The sequence below is a fragment of the Medicago sativa genome, chromosome 4 (assembly GCF_051527215.1).
Source record: "Medicago sativa cultivar Bolivia chromosome 4, Bolivia_mono, whole genome shotgun sequence".
NCBI lineage: Eukaryota > Viridiplantae > Streptophyta > Magnoliopsida > Fabales > Fabaceae > Medicago > Medicago sativa.
Window position 1 is genome coordinate 59432024 of NC_140752.1, and position 15834 is coordinate 59447857.

Consider the following 15834-nt stretch of genomic DNA (forward strand, 5'->3'; position numbering starts at 1 on the left):
TTTTTAACATGAAATAAATTAAATATGAATTTTTTAAAACGACAAAAGTTTAAGATATAAGTAACAAAAATATGGACGTAGAAATCAAATTTTTGCGATATTTTTTTCGGAGGACCTTTTAATAACGTTTTTAACACGTCTGTAAAAAATTGTTGAAAAACTTAAGAGTTTAAGCATAAATTAAACAAACTTGGATTGAATAAGGACTAATATTGAGTGTAGAAATTTTTTGTAGGGATTAAAAATGCTATTAAAATTAAGTAAGGACTAAACTTACAAGGTCGCAATTTTATAGGGACCAAAAACATAATTAACCCTAAAATCAAACACGCATGTAGTCATTAATTGGTCCTATTTTCCATTTAAAAAAAATTAGGAATGAAGACTAGAGAGTAAACAATGATTATTATGGTGGTCCAATGCAAGCAACAAAAATCCAAAACTTTATTTCAATAGGATTTTCATATAGTACATCATGTCCTTTCTATCTTTTCACACCCCGCACACGTATATAGATTTAGAAAAGCATCTGAATCAATTTATTTCAACATGAAATATATTGGACCCAAACCAAATACACACAACACACACAAATACAACAAAAACATTCCAATCATAGGAGGGTTTGGACGTTCAACCGCTCTTCCTTTTACACTTGCAAGCGGGACCATCACAAAAAACCACCCTTAAAATAAATAAAACAAACTCTCACAACTAAAATATTAAGTGTAGAGAGAATTAATAATAACTGTAAGGCTCTTTAACACGCACTTTTCAACGCACTTCTTTCTACATGTTGAAATTTATACAAAACTTGTTAAATTATGCGAACACGCATAGTTTAACAGACCAGTATAAATTTCAATCATTGAGAGTCTGTTGAAAAATACGTAAGAGGGTTTGTTTTCAGATGAAATTCGACACGTCGAACAATACCCTTAACACTCAGGGATAAGATTGTGGTTTCTTTTAGAGTCATGACAATAATTGTAAACCAAGTACTTGCTTTGGACCCATTGCATGGCCATGTATTGTTGAGGGCTAAGGCTACCATATCCAGATGGAGAGACAGATGGTGATTGGCATGAGGCAGGACTTTGAATGGTACAACCTTGTAATTTGAAGTTTGTGTACCTTCCAACAAAGGGTTGGTATTTATAATCAGCTTTGTATTTTCCATCTTCTGTTGCCCAAGAAGATGCATCCCAAATTGATCCATAGAGATACATTGGTCTTGTAGGGTAGGTGGCATCACTTTTCCTAGGATACCTTCTTATGGGCACATCATCTACTAAAAATCTGCATTTGTTGTTTTTCCATTATAAGACAAACTAGTTAGCTAACAAAAAAACTAGATTCACAAGCAAGATTATAAATTGTTTTAATGATTAGTGCAGGTGAAAAATCATAGTCACCATCTAATAATGTGATATATGAATGATGATTAGTCAAAAATAGCGATATAATCTTTTGGATGTCCCTAATACGCCGCCCCTAAAAAAGAGATTCAATAGTGAACCTATTGAATTTTACATGCTATAGTAGGTTAATATCTTTTTTAATTCAAATGTCCAATCTGATTAAACATATTGTGTGTAAAGCTTTTTTTTATTGTGTGTCAGTGTCATTAAATAGAAGTATAATTTTAATGTTTTAAGTTTTTTCACTTCGTCATTAGATGTTGATCCGATTGATAAGCAGTTGATTCATATCTCATAAGAATATGCGTTCAATTTCTGCTATCAGTGTTAAAATTTCGTTGATGGATAATATGTAATATTCTTTTTTAATGTTTTATGAACTTTGAAGTCTACCCTAATATGTAATTTTTTTTCTATCTTGTCATTTTTATTTCCTTTTCTTTCCAATTGTATCTCTCACTTCTCTCTATTTATTTTTCTTTTCTTTCTTTTTAGTCCTCTACTTTTATTTGTCCTAAACAACACTCTTGCAAAAGATCAAATAGATTGATAAAGACACGAGAATAGGTTTAACTATGCACAAATTCACTCATTCTTATATTAAAATATTGTCTTTCATTTCAACTAACATGACATGAATTGATATATTATTTGTTTTCACTCAATGAATTGATATTTCTAAAAGTTTGTTTATTAGACGAAAAATCATGCAGAATATATGATTTTTACATCATATTTATATTTGTGAAACAAAATGGCCATTTTCAACAGAATTATTGTGACAAAGCCATAAATATGACACATAATTTAGATGCTAGTGAAAATGATCAATAATGAGCATGAAAATGAAAGAAAAAAATTAATTACATTATCTCACTGGGTTTCCATAGAATAGCATAGTTGTGAAAATCTTGAGTTGGATCAAACCAAAGATGAAATTGCATCTCTCTTCCTATAATGTTCCCATCTCCACTTCCTCTCATATATACATTTGTTTGCAACACATATGGCTTACCAGGTGTAGTTCCAAGAAACTCAATGTCAATTTCATCATGGTTTCCTGGGTGGTCTTGGTTATTTGAAAGCTGCAATTACAATATAGAAATAATATTATAAAAAAACAAATTTGCATTTCAAGAAATAGATTTAATAACTCGTTCTCACGATATAAGTCGTTTTATTAAATTTTATACGAATTAAGAGACGGATAAAATTATTTTTTTTGCGGAACAATTTTCGCTCAAATGACATATAAAATAAGACGACGTTTTTGTTTACTAAAATGACTTATATCGTGAGACGGAGAAGTAATTTTCAACATTAGTCAAACTTACATAGAGAGAAGTAATAACTCCAGCAGTATAGCCAGGATGAAGCTTAATTGCAGCACCAAAGTATCCAGATTTATAAGAGTGAAGTGACTTGAATCCACTACCTGTGTTTCAAAAGTTTCAAGTTTAAAGTTAAACTATATATTAGTGAGACAAGTTTACATACTCAGTGAGAGTCCGATAATAAAGCTCAAAGCAGACAATATCTCAGTCTGAGATATTGTCTGCTCTGAGCTTTATTAATTTACATACCTGAGTTAGAGTCAAGCCATATTGTTAAAGAGCTTTGGTCCAATCTTTGATGTTGAGGTCCCCAAAGGTTTCTAAAGCCTTGACTAAAGGATATAGGACTAATTTTGGAACTAGGGTAGTAGCCAGGTGAAGGTGGACCCTGAGCATTAGAACCAAATATTGTGAGTGAAAGTACAACAAAAGAGAAGATAGGAACCATATGGAAGAAATTAAAGGATTGAGATGATAATGGCATTGTAGTAGTGAATACTAAACAGAGGACTCTGCTTAAAATGCAGGGTAGGGGTAGAGGATAAGAGAGGTTATAGTTGATTCATGTTAGAGTATGGCTACACAGTTGGATATATAGAAGGATTTTGTGGCCCTACATTACCAAAAAAGGTGATAAGTTAGTTGATTGAGGAGTTACACACTTGGACAAAATTTATCACTTTTTTTTTAAACATCCTGTTTTTTAGATAATTCGTCACGAGGTAAGTATAATATGATAAGAGATTGTTCCATTTAAGAAGGGCTCTCCCAAATGATTCATCCATAACAAGATCTCATTAACCATTTGAAGTCAACTCCACTTTAAGTAATCTTATTCGAGATATTATCAACACTAAACGTCGGCCCGTCTTTGCTGATATTATCGACACTAAACATCGGCTTGTCTCCTAGCAGAGATTCAAACGTTAGTTCGTCACGTTGTAGAAGTCTAATTCTTTCTACTAGACCCAAGTTTGTCGATCACTTGGTTAAATTTATCACATTCTTTTCTAAAATAAAACATGTGGAAAATAGTTCCAAGTTATGGTGTGGACTTTTTACTTTTATTTTCTTCAAGGGATGGTACTTCCTTTTTCAAGTAAATACTTGTTTTGGTAAACTTAATATACATCATTTAGATGGTTAAACATGGAGAAGGAATGATATTGATTTGGTCACCTATGACGATATCAAATTGGGGGGGGGGGGGGGGGGGGGGGGGGGGGGGGGGTAAAGGAATAAATTTAGATGTATAGATATGTATGGTTGGCCTTACCAAATCTTTGAGCATCATGATCATTATTATTAACATTTAGACAAGGTATATATTGATGATAAAAACGTAAGCAACTAGATGTACACATGTCCATGTTTTTCTTTGGGAAATGTGAAGGGAAAGGATAACTTGTAATAATGAGAATTTTGTTGTGGTGCTTTCTCACAATTTCAATCATGGAACTATGTAACCTAGCTTGTTTATTTCTTCAAGCAACTGCACAATCAAGCTTTGTTTGGTGATAGCAAAGTAATTCATTTACCCTCTATTTCAAAATACATGTCGCATTTTTGCAATGTGCACTATTCATACGACTTACTTTGACCATACTTTTGAACTAATATATAAATGCAAATGTTAGCATGTAAGATGTTGTTGATTTGTCTCGACAAATATTTTCAAAATATTAAATTTTTATAATTTTTTACATTGGATAATTAAAGATATTAACGGTCAAAGTTGTGCATTGGTATGTGTGAAGTGATTGACTGCGATATGTATTTTGAAACGGAAGGAGTACTGATTTTCTAAGATATTGAAATTTATTTAAGAGGTTGACATCAATCTCTTGACAAAATTGTTAAAGTATTTAAGAATCTATCATGTTTGTCACATGATATCGTTCAAATCCCTTTGGAGACAATTATTAATAATTTTTCCTTTCTCGGGTGTTTAAAAAACAAGCACAATATATTGGTGATATTAAAGTATAGAAAATGAAATTTTGTTTTGGATGCCGGCCAGAAAGTGATTAAGGCAGGTTCTCTTGCCAAAAGTTACTGGTGAGGGTTAGTTATAACTGAATATTATTAGGATTTCAAAACACCAACATAAAAAAGTACTTACTTTTTATAAAATGTAAAACATTTTTTCCCAGTTCACGTGAACTTCGCTTAGTTGGTAGGGACATTGTATGATACATGTAGGGGTCAGAGTTCGAACTCCGGACACATCACTAATTCATTTTGAAAAAGATGAATTTCTAACCACTAGACTACTTGACGGAAAAAAGAAAGAAAAAAAATTACTATTGGTAAACTGGTTTTCTCTATATAGAAAGGTTAGTTATGATAATTGGTAGTAGATCGATTTTTAGTCAACAATTAGCAACTTGTAGAGGATGGATTCATATTTCATAAACATTAATCTGGTGATGACTTTCTGCTTTGCATGTTTTTGACTTTTTTTTTTTTTTTTTTTTTTTTTTTTTTTTTTATATATTAGGAATATATATCAAGCTAAAGTACATTTACGTACTTGCATGGTCATATTTTAATTCGGCAAATTTATCGTGTGTCCCCAAGAACAAAGACCTTGGAAATTTTCTATTGAACATTCGAACCATAACTTCATATTTTGTTTGTGTTTTTAAAGTAATGTTAACAAAAAGAATATGGCTTCCCTAAAAAAAAAACAAAAAGAATATGGCATCAAAGGGTGAAAACGTGGTCATTTATGTGTGAATCTTTGAACGAGTCAAAACTAATACCTTAAATTAACCTTAAATTAGTGAGGTCTATAATAAAAACCTTGATTGTCACAATATAATTTAGTGTTTTTTTGTCAAACTTCTCTAATAGTAGCAAGTAATTTTCTTTTATTTTAACGGAACTTAATCTTCGGTTGATTTAGAAAAGCAACCATAAAATCTCAACAACTTGGAAATTTAATTATAAGTCTCTCTAAAAAACTTCAAAGAAAACCTGCCTCAAAGTAGTTAGCAACAATTGATAAAGACAGTTATATTATATTTTTAAGTGTGTTGACAAATTGCCATCAAGTGCCATTTTTTTAATCTTGAAACTGTCGGCAACTTCTCTAAGTCACCACTACAATGCACAAGCCAAGTTAAGAAGAAAAATTCTTAGTTCATGAACTAAGGAAGATTTTGATTTGACATTGGAAAGCACATCCTTATTTTCAGACAGATTCACATGGTATGAAGGAACAAATTGATTGCTCAAATATTTTTGAATTGCATATACAAAGATGGTTATTATAGTAATTAGGAATGAGTAACACTCCTTGGCTAGGATAGGAAGCACGTATAAGAATTTTTTTTGTTTGATAAATAAATACATATAAGATATTATTGTTTATACAATATTAAAGTTTCTTCTAAGTGCAATTCATGTAGTAAAAAATTGTAGGGGCATTTGATATGCTGGGATGCGGTGTCGAACATATAGTTCTACACTTATTTGTGCTTAATTTAGTGTGTGAGTTTCGCCGCATGATTATTTAGAACAAAATAAAAACACCTAATTTTTAAGCTTGAATATCTGTTTTCTCCATAGGTTTCTTTCAGTAAAAAAGATCGTACTTGAATCACTATCAAACACTAAATTGTAGCCACCTCTTTAAGTTAAGATTCAAAGTTTGGTTCACCACATCGAGGAGACAACTTCTCTCACTAGACCAATCCCTTGATTTTCTAGCTTATATTATTATTATTATTATTATTATTATTATTATTATTATTATTATCATCATCATCATCATCATTATCATCATTATTTTGATCAAGATTATTGTTTTTTTTGTCAAGTAGCCTAGTGGTTAGAGCTCACACATTTTAAACGTGGAGAAGTGGGGTGTCCGGGATTCTAACCCCGGCCTTTGCATATAATATGCAATATCCCTAGAGGTAAGCTCGCGGGGATGATTATTGTTATTATTATTAAGTCTAACTAGACCATTGACCCGTGCTTACGCACGGGTCATATCGAAGGTAATATTTGACGGTAATAGGTAACAAAATAGTTTAGTTGAATGTCAAAATATTAAGAAGCATATATGTTGGTACTGTACCATAACATAATATTTCCATGACATCGTCCTTGGTACTGTAACAAACATAATATTTTAGAAAGTAAATATTTGACATTAAATGCAAAAGTGTGGAGGGAAATTAGGCGAGAGAATTAGGTTAAAATTAGGTTTAATTTGGTTTAATTTTGCGAGACGGGTTAAGATTTATAAGAGAAAAAATAGGACTTAATTTTCGCATGAAATTAGAAACATATTTTGACTGTAGATAAACATTAAATGCAAAAGTGTGGAGGAAAATTAGGCGAGAGAATTAGGTTAAAAATAGGTTTAATTTTGCGAGACGGGTTAAGATTTATAAGTAAGAGAAAATTGTCAGTGGCTTAGTGGTGAAATTGTTGAGAAGAAGCCATTAAGACCCGGGTTCGAATCCCTGCAAAGGTTTTTTTCAATATATATTTTTTAGATTAATTTCGTGGAGAAAGGAGGAAAATTTTGAGATTAAAATTAGGGTTTAATTAGGGTTAAGGATAGCTTGACGGGTTAACATTTATAAATAAGAGATTTTCAATAAAGATTTTTTAGATAAATTGCGTGGAGAAAGGAGGGAAATTTTGAGATTAGAATTAGGGTTTAATTAGGGCTAAGGATAGCTTGACGGATTAACATTTATAAATAAGAACAAGAGATTTTCAATAAAGATTTTTTAGATTAATTGCATGGAGAAAGGAGGGAAATTTTGAGATTAAAATTAGGGTTTAATTAGGATTAAGGATAGCTTGACGGGTTAACATTTATAAATAAGAGATAAGAGATTAGCGAAAGCAAATCACCATATATTACATACGTATTTATTTAATTTTTTTTTTGGTGCATGTATTTATTTAATATTTTTATTAAAATAAAAGTAAACAATTAAGCTACGCAACTTCTTGTCCACATTACAAGTAATACAGAAGCCTTATGTTTCGCAGCACTGTTTCCATGATTTATGGCTATGGAGCAAAATAATTGTCAATTCATAGAATTGTATTCTAGATTATAAAAAATTAAAATAAAAAGTATTCTAGATTATAAAATATACTACATTATACATCACTTTTATTTTAAAAGAAAGCTTAATTCATTGTTCAACTGACTCGAATATTTTTGTATGAGGCAGACAGCTCCTTTAATGGACTCTGCTGAAAAGTTGAAACGAACAAGTTTTTCCTTAGGTAAGATGTTGGTTGAATGAGAATCCTTGTGGTCAGAAAACAAGAAGCTCTCTCTGCATATTTTCCTATACCATGTTAGTTTGTCTATCACAAAAAACCAATGAGTGAAATTATCTGTACAATAGTGATTTAGTTGCTCTAGTTAGATCCTGAACTTTAAGGAATTAAGATAATAATGATCTAACGGGAAGAATTTAATTAGTTGGAAATTTAATTAGAGGGAGTCTAAATACTTAGGTGAATAATTTACTTTTGATTTAGAAGAATCACATAAGTGAATTTAGACCCCAAATTTTCGTAAAAAAATTTAAGAGATTAAATATATGAGCTCACTCATTTAGATATATACTCCCTTGATCTCTTTTATAAAAAAAATTTGACTTTTTAAATTCATCGAATAACGAATGTGTGTGGTCTATAATATAAACCAGATACATCAGTTCTTCGATGAAACTAAAAAATATATTGTTTTCTTATAACAAAGATCAGATGGAGTACAATTGTTTTTTTTGAAGAAGCTAAAATGTAATATATTACCACAACAAAAATGTTCTTCCTAGCACAAGTTATGCTAAAGAAGAAACATCAAGTTACAAACAGTCTACGATACAATACTTACAAGGCAAAACCAACCACCAAAAAACCAGAAAAGAAAGACAATTAGCCTATTCCGAGAGTTGAAAACGGACTTAGCCACCAACCATGATAATTGAGGGGAAGACTGACGTGTTTTCCCTTCAGCCACATGTAAGTTAGTGACTTAATTTTGTCCACCACCTGTGAAATAGAGCAGATTTTATTGTTAAAGATCCGGTTATTTCTTTCTTTCCATATTTCCCACACCGTTGCAAACCAAATGACCTGTAAGATGGAACGCCTTGACAAAGCCACCCACTAATATGACTGAACTGAAAATAGTGACTTTGAGCGTCCAATGGCAATACCGCGGAAAACCCCAACCACCTAAGTATGTGATTCCAAACTGAACCAAATACAGTACAATGAAACAGAAGGTGAGAAGATGTTTCCACCTCCCCACACCCTCCAATACACAATTGATCATCAAAGTTAATAACACGTCGACGGAACAGATTAACTTTAGTAGGTAATCTGTCACGAAACATTCGCCAAACAAATAAAACAACCTTCAAAGGTACATCCTTAAGCCACAAAGATGAAGCAGGAACCTCAGTATCATCATGAATATTAGCATTAATAAAGTTGTAAGCACTCCGGACAGTATAAACTGAAGAAGGTTCCAATCGCCACGTCCACCTATCACTCATATCCACCTGCAAAGTTACATTAAGAAGCAAGAGCCTAAGTTCCCCCACTAACTCCTCCTCCCACGCAAAGAGTCTACGACGCCACCTCCATGCCGCCCCCTCCACCCCCCACCCTAACAAATGCATATTAAAAACAGATTCTCCCTTCAATTCTGACAACTCATATAATCTAGTAAATCTATCTCTAAAACTCCCTCCACCTACCCAATTATCCGACCAAAAGAAAGTATTTTTACCGTCACCCACCAACTGACCAATATTTCTTTGGAACCACTCCTCAGACCGCAAGGTTGAAATACCTCGCCACCAAGCTGAAGCCTCACGGCCCCCCTCCCTCACTCTACCATCCTCGACACCGTATCTAGACGACAGCACCCTAAACCACAACCTATCTCTATCCACCAGCAATCTCCAACACCACTTCCCTAAAAGAGATAAATTAAAATCTCTAATTCTCCTTACCCCCAAACCACCAACCTCCTGACTCCGACATATAGATTTCCAATCAATCCAAGAAATTTTCTTGTGGTCTACACTCCCCCCCCCCACCAAAAAAAATTATTAAAAATAGATTCGATAGAGGAGACAATACCTGATGGAGCTTTGAAGAAGGAAAGGGCATAAACAGGCAACGATGACAGGACAAACTTCAACAGGACCAGCCGGCCTCCCAAGGACAAAAATTTCGAATCCCACACTGACAGTCTATTTTTAATGCTCTTAACAAGTGGCTCCCAAAAAGCTAAACGTCGCGCATCACCACCTATAGGCAAGCCAAGATACACAAAAGGAAAAGAGCCCACCTTACAATTTAAAACCATAGCCGCTTCAGCTAACCAAGATCGAGGAATATTCACCCCAACAAGAAGGCTCTTAGCAAAATTCACCTTTAACCCTGACATATCCTGAAAAAGAATGAGAACTGCCCACATTGCACGAATATTTGCCCAAGATTTCTCACCCACTATAATTGTGTCATCTGCGAATTGTAGATGCGACACCAACATAGGATCCGTCCTACCAACCTTATAACCAGTGAATAAATTGTTATCAGTCAACGATTGCATTAAAACATTAAAACCCTCCGCGGCCAGAAGAAAAAGAAAAGGGGAAAGAGGATCGCCCTGTCTCAATCCCCTTTGTAAAGTGAACTCATCTGTTGGAGACCCGTTCACCAAAACTGAAGTAGTGGCTGTCCCGATACATTCTTTTAGCCACTTACGCCACAATGTTGGAAACCCCATTTTAACCATCACCTCATCTAAATAATTCCAATCGATAGAATCATAAGCCTTTTCAAAATCTACCTTAAACAAAATCAGGTCCTTCTTACATTTACGTGCTTCATCGATAACCTCATTAACAACCAAAATGCCATCAAGAATCTGACGACCTTTGATAAAAGCCGATTGAGTATCCGATATAACCGACCCAATCATAATGTGTGACTTCTAACTCATACAGGGCCAAGTCGAAAGATATTTATTAAACCCTTGTTTTAGGTCGACCAACAAAAAATGTTTTTCATTAAATTTTATAAACAGAAATGGTTCGTATGGTGACAAAAAATTATTTTATGTTGATATGCCATATTATTTTGTTTGATAATTCTCGTGTTATAAAAACTACCATTGATATTTAAAGGAGCACGTAAATCAATCGGTCTAACAAATGTTAAAGTGAACATATTGCTGGATAATTCATTACAACATATCTCTAGGGGTTGCAAAAAAACTTTTATTTTTTATTAAAAAAATTATTCAATGCGGGGACAGGGATGAGGCATGATACCCGAATCCGTCGGGGACAGGGATGGAGTTCAAATTCTCATCCCCGTTGGGTATGGGTAGGGTAAAAGGTAAGTATATGAGAATCGGGTATGGGGATGGGGAATGTAAAACCCATCCCCATCCCTCCCCATTGACATGCCTAATTTTAGGGACAATTATAACTTGTAAAATGGTCATTGGTATTTAATGATATTTTAATTAATAAAAATTGTCCTCTTTTCCAAATAAAATAAATAAATAACCAAATAATTTGAATAAAGTGGATAATGAGCTCCATCAAGTGATGAATCGTTCGGGAGAATTTTGGTTCGATTTTAGGAAGAATAATTATTGATCAGACTTTACTTACCTCTCGACCGAACTCTGAATTCCAGAGTCTTATTCACTTGAAAACTGGAAGGTTAACACAAAAATATTAAGATAAATATCATAAAGGCAGAATGTTGCAAGATGTATGTCCACCCTGAAACATTCACAAGTCCTGACGAAGGCCTTCATACCCCCAACATTAAGGATGAAGCTGCAACGGGGCCACCTTCAACCAATTCAGGACCCTATCTCAAACCGAGAGAAATAAACCCAACCTTTTAATTGATAAAGGGCATAATCATACATTGTGAATGCACAACCAAAATATCCACATATAGATCCCCATACGAAGGCGCTTCAGTACTCCAACCATCCAAAGAGTCGGACGAGAAATCTAAAAGTAATCGAAGATACCCCACTGTGTCTGAGTATATCAAAGGCACTCCCCAATATTCTTTACTCACAAAGGGATATCTCTCCCGGTTAACGTCCAGCACAAGAGGTCCATCCTTCGGGTAATGGAACTTCCTAACCATGGGGGACCCAACCTTCCCAACATCAGAAGACGAGTCAAGCATACAATTATTAATCTTAATGAAAATGACAAACATCTACGGTTCTCAGAAAACCCCTCAGATGTCATTAGCAACCAGAAGCACTTGCTCTAGAAGTCAATCAAAACAACCTAACATCGGTTGAGTTAAAGCAAATTATGTGGAATGAAGAATATAACTGGTGTGAAAGTTGAAGAATATGGAAACTAAAAGATGTGAAAGAGTGAAAAGCGTATGATCTATTAAGGATAAGTGGGATCCTAAGGAAACAAATTTAGAGAATGCAAAGGAAATCAGAGATGAAGAAAAAATGCAAGAGGGGGACCCCTGTTGAGGAAAAACCCCTAAATGATTTTAAAGATAACAAACCTTGATGATCAAAGGGTTAATGAACTTTGATTAGTTTATTGGTATTTAATATGTATTCTTGAGTGATTAACTAAGACATGAACAAAGTATAAATCAAACCAAGAAGCAAGTAATCAAAGAACATTAAAGCTTATTAACTCAGTCAAAGTTTTGAAGGCTGGTCATAGTTCAGAATGTTGAAGATTGTTCAGAAGGTTGTTCTTATGGTTTATCAAGAACAAGCCCAGAAATGTATGAACATTATCAAGAACATTCAAGGCTCATGTGACATAAATAAAATTCCAGAAAAGTACTATGACTTTAAATCAATCAAGGATTAAAGATATTTATTTTGATAAAAGTCAAAAGATGTATTCATTGTTCATTAAAGACTTATGAACAAATGAAGTACAAAACATTAGGAATAAATCAACACTGAGTTTAGAAGGTTCGTTCCAGATACATGTTTTATCTAACATAAAGGTACAGTAGGTACAAAAGCAAAATGCAAAAGCAAAAATCAAGATCAAGTCTTATTCAATTAGAATTAGACACGTATGGGAGCAGGTATTGCACAAAGACCAACAAATCCCCTAAAGCATGTGCATGAAGTGACAGTTTCACTTTTCAGTCTCCTACACAAGTTCCAAGACAGATCTGCAAAGGCATGGGTTCAGGAACTTTTTGAAGTTTATACAAAGAACAAAGTTCATGGATAAACCACATAAATTCATTTGACATTCATAGGTTGAACCCAAAAACTCGTCTAACATTCATATAGATGAACCCAGGAACATTATGAAGTTCAACTTAATGAACCCAATAACATTTTGAAGTTCAGAATGTTGTTCCAGAATTTAAAGTAAAAGGTGTTAAGAACCAAGACACATGGAACAAGGCTATTAGACACGTCCTAACAACTACATGAGGTCAAGAAACTCTATAAAAGGGGCAAAAGACTCAGCATTGAAGTACAAAATTAACAAGCATAGTTAAACAACTTATTAAAAATGTTTAAAGCTTTAAAGCTAAACTGATTACACAAATCAACTCCAAAGATTCATAAAATCTTAAAGAGTGTGTAAATAGTCTTATCTTATCTTCTTAAAGATAACTTTTTTCCTTTTATTCTTCTAGTCCTAATTCAAACTTCCAAATCATTGTAAGAGAAAATCTCTTCTAACTTTACAGGCCTTAAAGTGTTATTGGAGTGAAAAAGAAAAGCGTAAAGTTCTGTGTGACTTAGCAAGAAAAGTTATAAACCTGCTGAGGCTTAGAGAACACAGATTCTAATTGTTCCAAGGGAACAAAGTTGTAAGGTGCATGAGTTGAGAAGATTGTCTCAAGTATCATAGTGGAAAATCCCACCTAAGGTGGGAACTGAAGTAGCCTACATTGGGTGAACTAGTATAATTTATGTGTGTTCCATTCTTTTATCCATTTACTTTTTACTTGCAGTATTCACATCACACGCAAAACATCACAATTTGAATTAACCGATATGACCATCTATCCCAACCTAATGGAACAAACACATGAAGAACTTTCCCACATAGATTCGAAACCACGTGATAGGCCTCGGTCACACGACCCCAACAGTTCTCCTAGACAAATGCCTCAAGACATAAAACTTACCACCAACATTTCACTTTTTTTTTGGGAATCTCACGATTTGAAACTAGATCTTGAACTAGACGCTTGGGCACACGTACTCAATGAGTCAATGGAACATCACATCCGGACGGAACCCTACAACTCAAAGATGTCAACCCCTGGTACACCAGTGCAACTTTCCATCACTACCTTATGTGTCAGGTTGGAGTCATAATAGACACACCTAAAGAAGAAACATCGGACTCACACGCGGCAAGCCCATACTTCTTGGGGCATGCGTTCAACAATCACATATAAAATCCACCACAAGTTGGTTGGACCGAGTGTACCCATATTGAAAATCACACCCCGACCTCTTGAAACCACAAGACTGGAGGCCCAACTCGCAACAACATATCAGATGGCTTGAGAAATAGATTGACGTGTGAAGGAACTTCAACAACAAAGGCTTTTTATTCTGCTTCATGCACAATATATCACTTAAGTCAATCAATTAATAGCTTAGGGGGTCATTGTTCTAGTATGGGCTGACGCACAATGACTGATAAATTCAAAAGGGCTTCTCATTATAGGAGTCCATGGTAGGCTTGGACAAAAAAACCAGAACCGACCCAATCTAGCCGATCCGTAAGGCCCGTTGGTTTCGGGGAGGTTAACCGGGTCGATCAGGTTGTTCAGTTTAAGGAAACATGGATAAAGGTGGTTATTGTTGGGCAATTTCGGATGGGTATATCCAAAACCCATTATTCACATATACACCTATCGTCCCACGTAACTCACTGACTTGAGTGTCGGAGCACATGCAAGCATACCACCCCCATTCCCTTGGAGAAGAAGGTCGCAGGCAAAGAAGAAAACACCAACTGCCAAAAGTGTCATATCCGAAGATTATTCAACGTCATTAACTCAAGGATCTTAGGTCTGACAGGGTCAAGAACTTTATTATCAATAAAAATTATCAAAGCAAGACTAAAAAATGAATTAGATGATGATTTTCTTCGAAATAACTTAATTGTTTACGTTGAAAAAGACTTTGTTAGTCAATTTGGTATAGTTTCAATTGTAGATTAATTTGACTCATTAAAACATAATCAAACTCAATTTTTTTTAAAATAGTTTTGTTCATTTTATAATAATTTTTTAAATGTATTTTATTTTTCCATCATATTTTTCCCCTGTTAAAAAATTGCTAATTTGCGACCGAAATCCTGACGCTCCCCTGACTCCCCAAATTATAAACCACACATTCATACATAAATATTTATATTTCTTTCATTTAAATATATATCTTTATCCATTTATTAAAATTTACAATTCCATCTTCTCCATTCATCAACCACACATTCATAAGGAAATATATCTTTATATCCAGATTATCAACCACTATTCATCAGAAAATATTTTATTTCTCACGGCCTTTGGTTTTTGCTTCTTGATGACGAAAATGATATCAGAGAAGTGACAAGGGAAGACTACAAGACTGTAATTGCATTTGCGAATCTTCACTGTTTTGTCTTTATGCAGGATAGGAACTATAGTGGAACTTGCTTACGAATGCAGGTTGCCATTTTGAGTTTTCTATAACAATTTGCCATAGACTTTTTTTCATTGATATATTTTAAAAAAGTGTATGGATCAATCTTTATCTAATTAATTAGCAATAATGGATTTATGAGATAAGAATATGGCTATGATTTTAGGTTTGTATTAGCATAATAGCTATATTATGCTCCCTAATTCATTATTCTTTATAAGCTTAGAGTTTTCTCAATGTTGATATATAGAAAAGAATAACAATTATTGCAGAAATGGATTTAATACTATAGGGCCATAGCCCATAGCATAGCAGAAAATGATAAATTTATTTGAAAAAATTAATATATTTGTTGTGCAAGTTTATTTAAATTAATGAAGAT

At 33.7% G+C, this 15834-nt stretch overlaps 1 protein-coding gene across 1 annotated transcript; it reads right to left on the bottom strand.

The window, feature by feature from the left end:
• Window positions 1-422: 422 nt before the first annotated feature.
• On the bottom strand, window positions 423-3319 carry LOC146930294 (putative xyloglucan endotransglucosylase/hydrolase protein 32). The gene is made up of 4 exons (XM_085701865.1): window positions 3005-3319; window positions 2756-2856; window positions 2289-2506; window positions 423-1299 (listed from the first exon to the last, which is right to left on the bottom strand). Exons 1-4 carry the CDS (start codon window positions 3237-3239, stop codon window positions 939-941), a joined length of 915 nt encoding a protein of 304 aa, XP_085557991.1. The 5' UTR covers window positions 3240-3319; the 3' UTR covers window positions 423-938.
• Window positions 3320-15834: the final 12515 nt, after the last annotated feature.

Coding starts and splice junctions, on each gene's coding strand:
- LOC146930294 (XM_085701865.1), bottom strand. CDS start 3,239: ATGCCATTATCATCTCAATCCTTTAATTTCTTCCATATGGTTCCTATC. Junction 2,507..2,755: donor GAGTTATTACTTCTCTCTAT/GTAAGTTTGACT, acceptor TTGTAATTGCAG/CTTTCAAATAACCAAGACCA. Junction 1,300..2,288: donor TGGAAACCCAGTGAGATAAT/GTAATTAATTTT, acceptor CAACAAATGCAG/ATTTTTAGTAGATGATGTGC.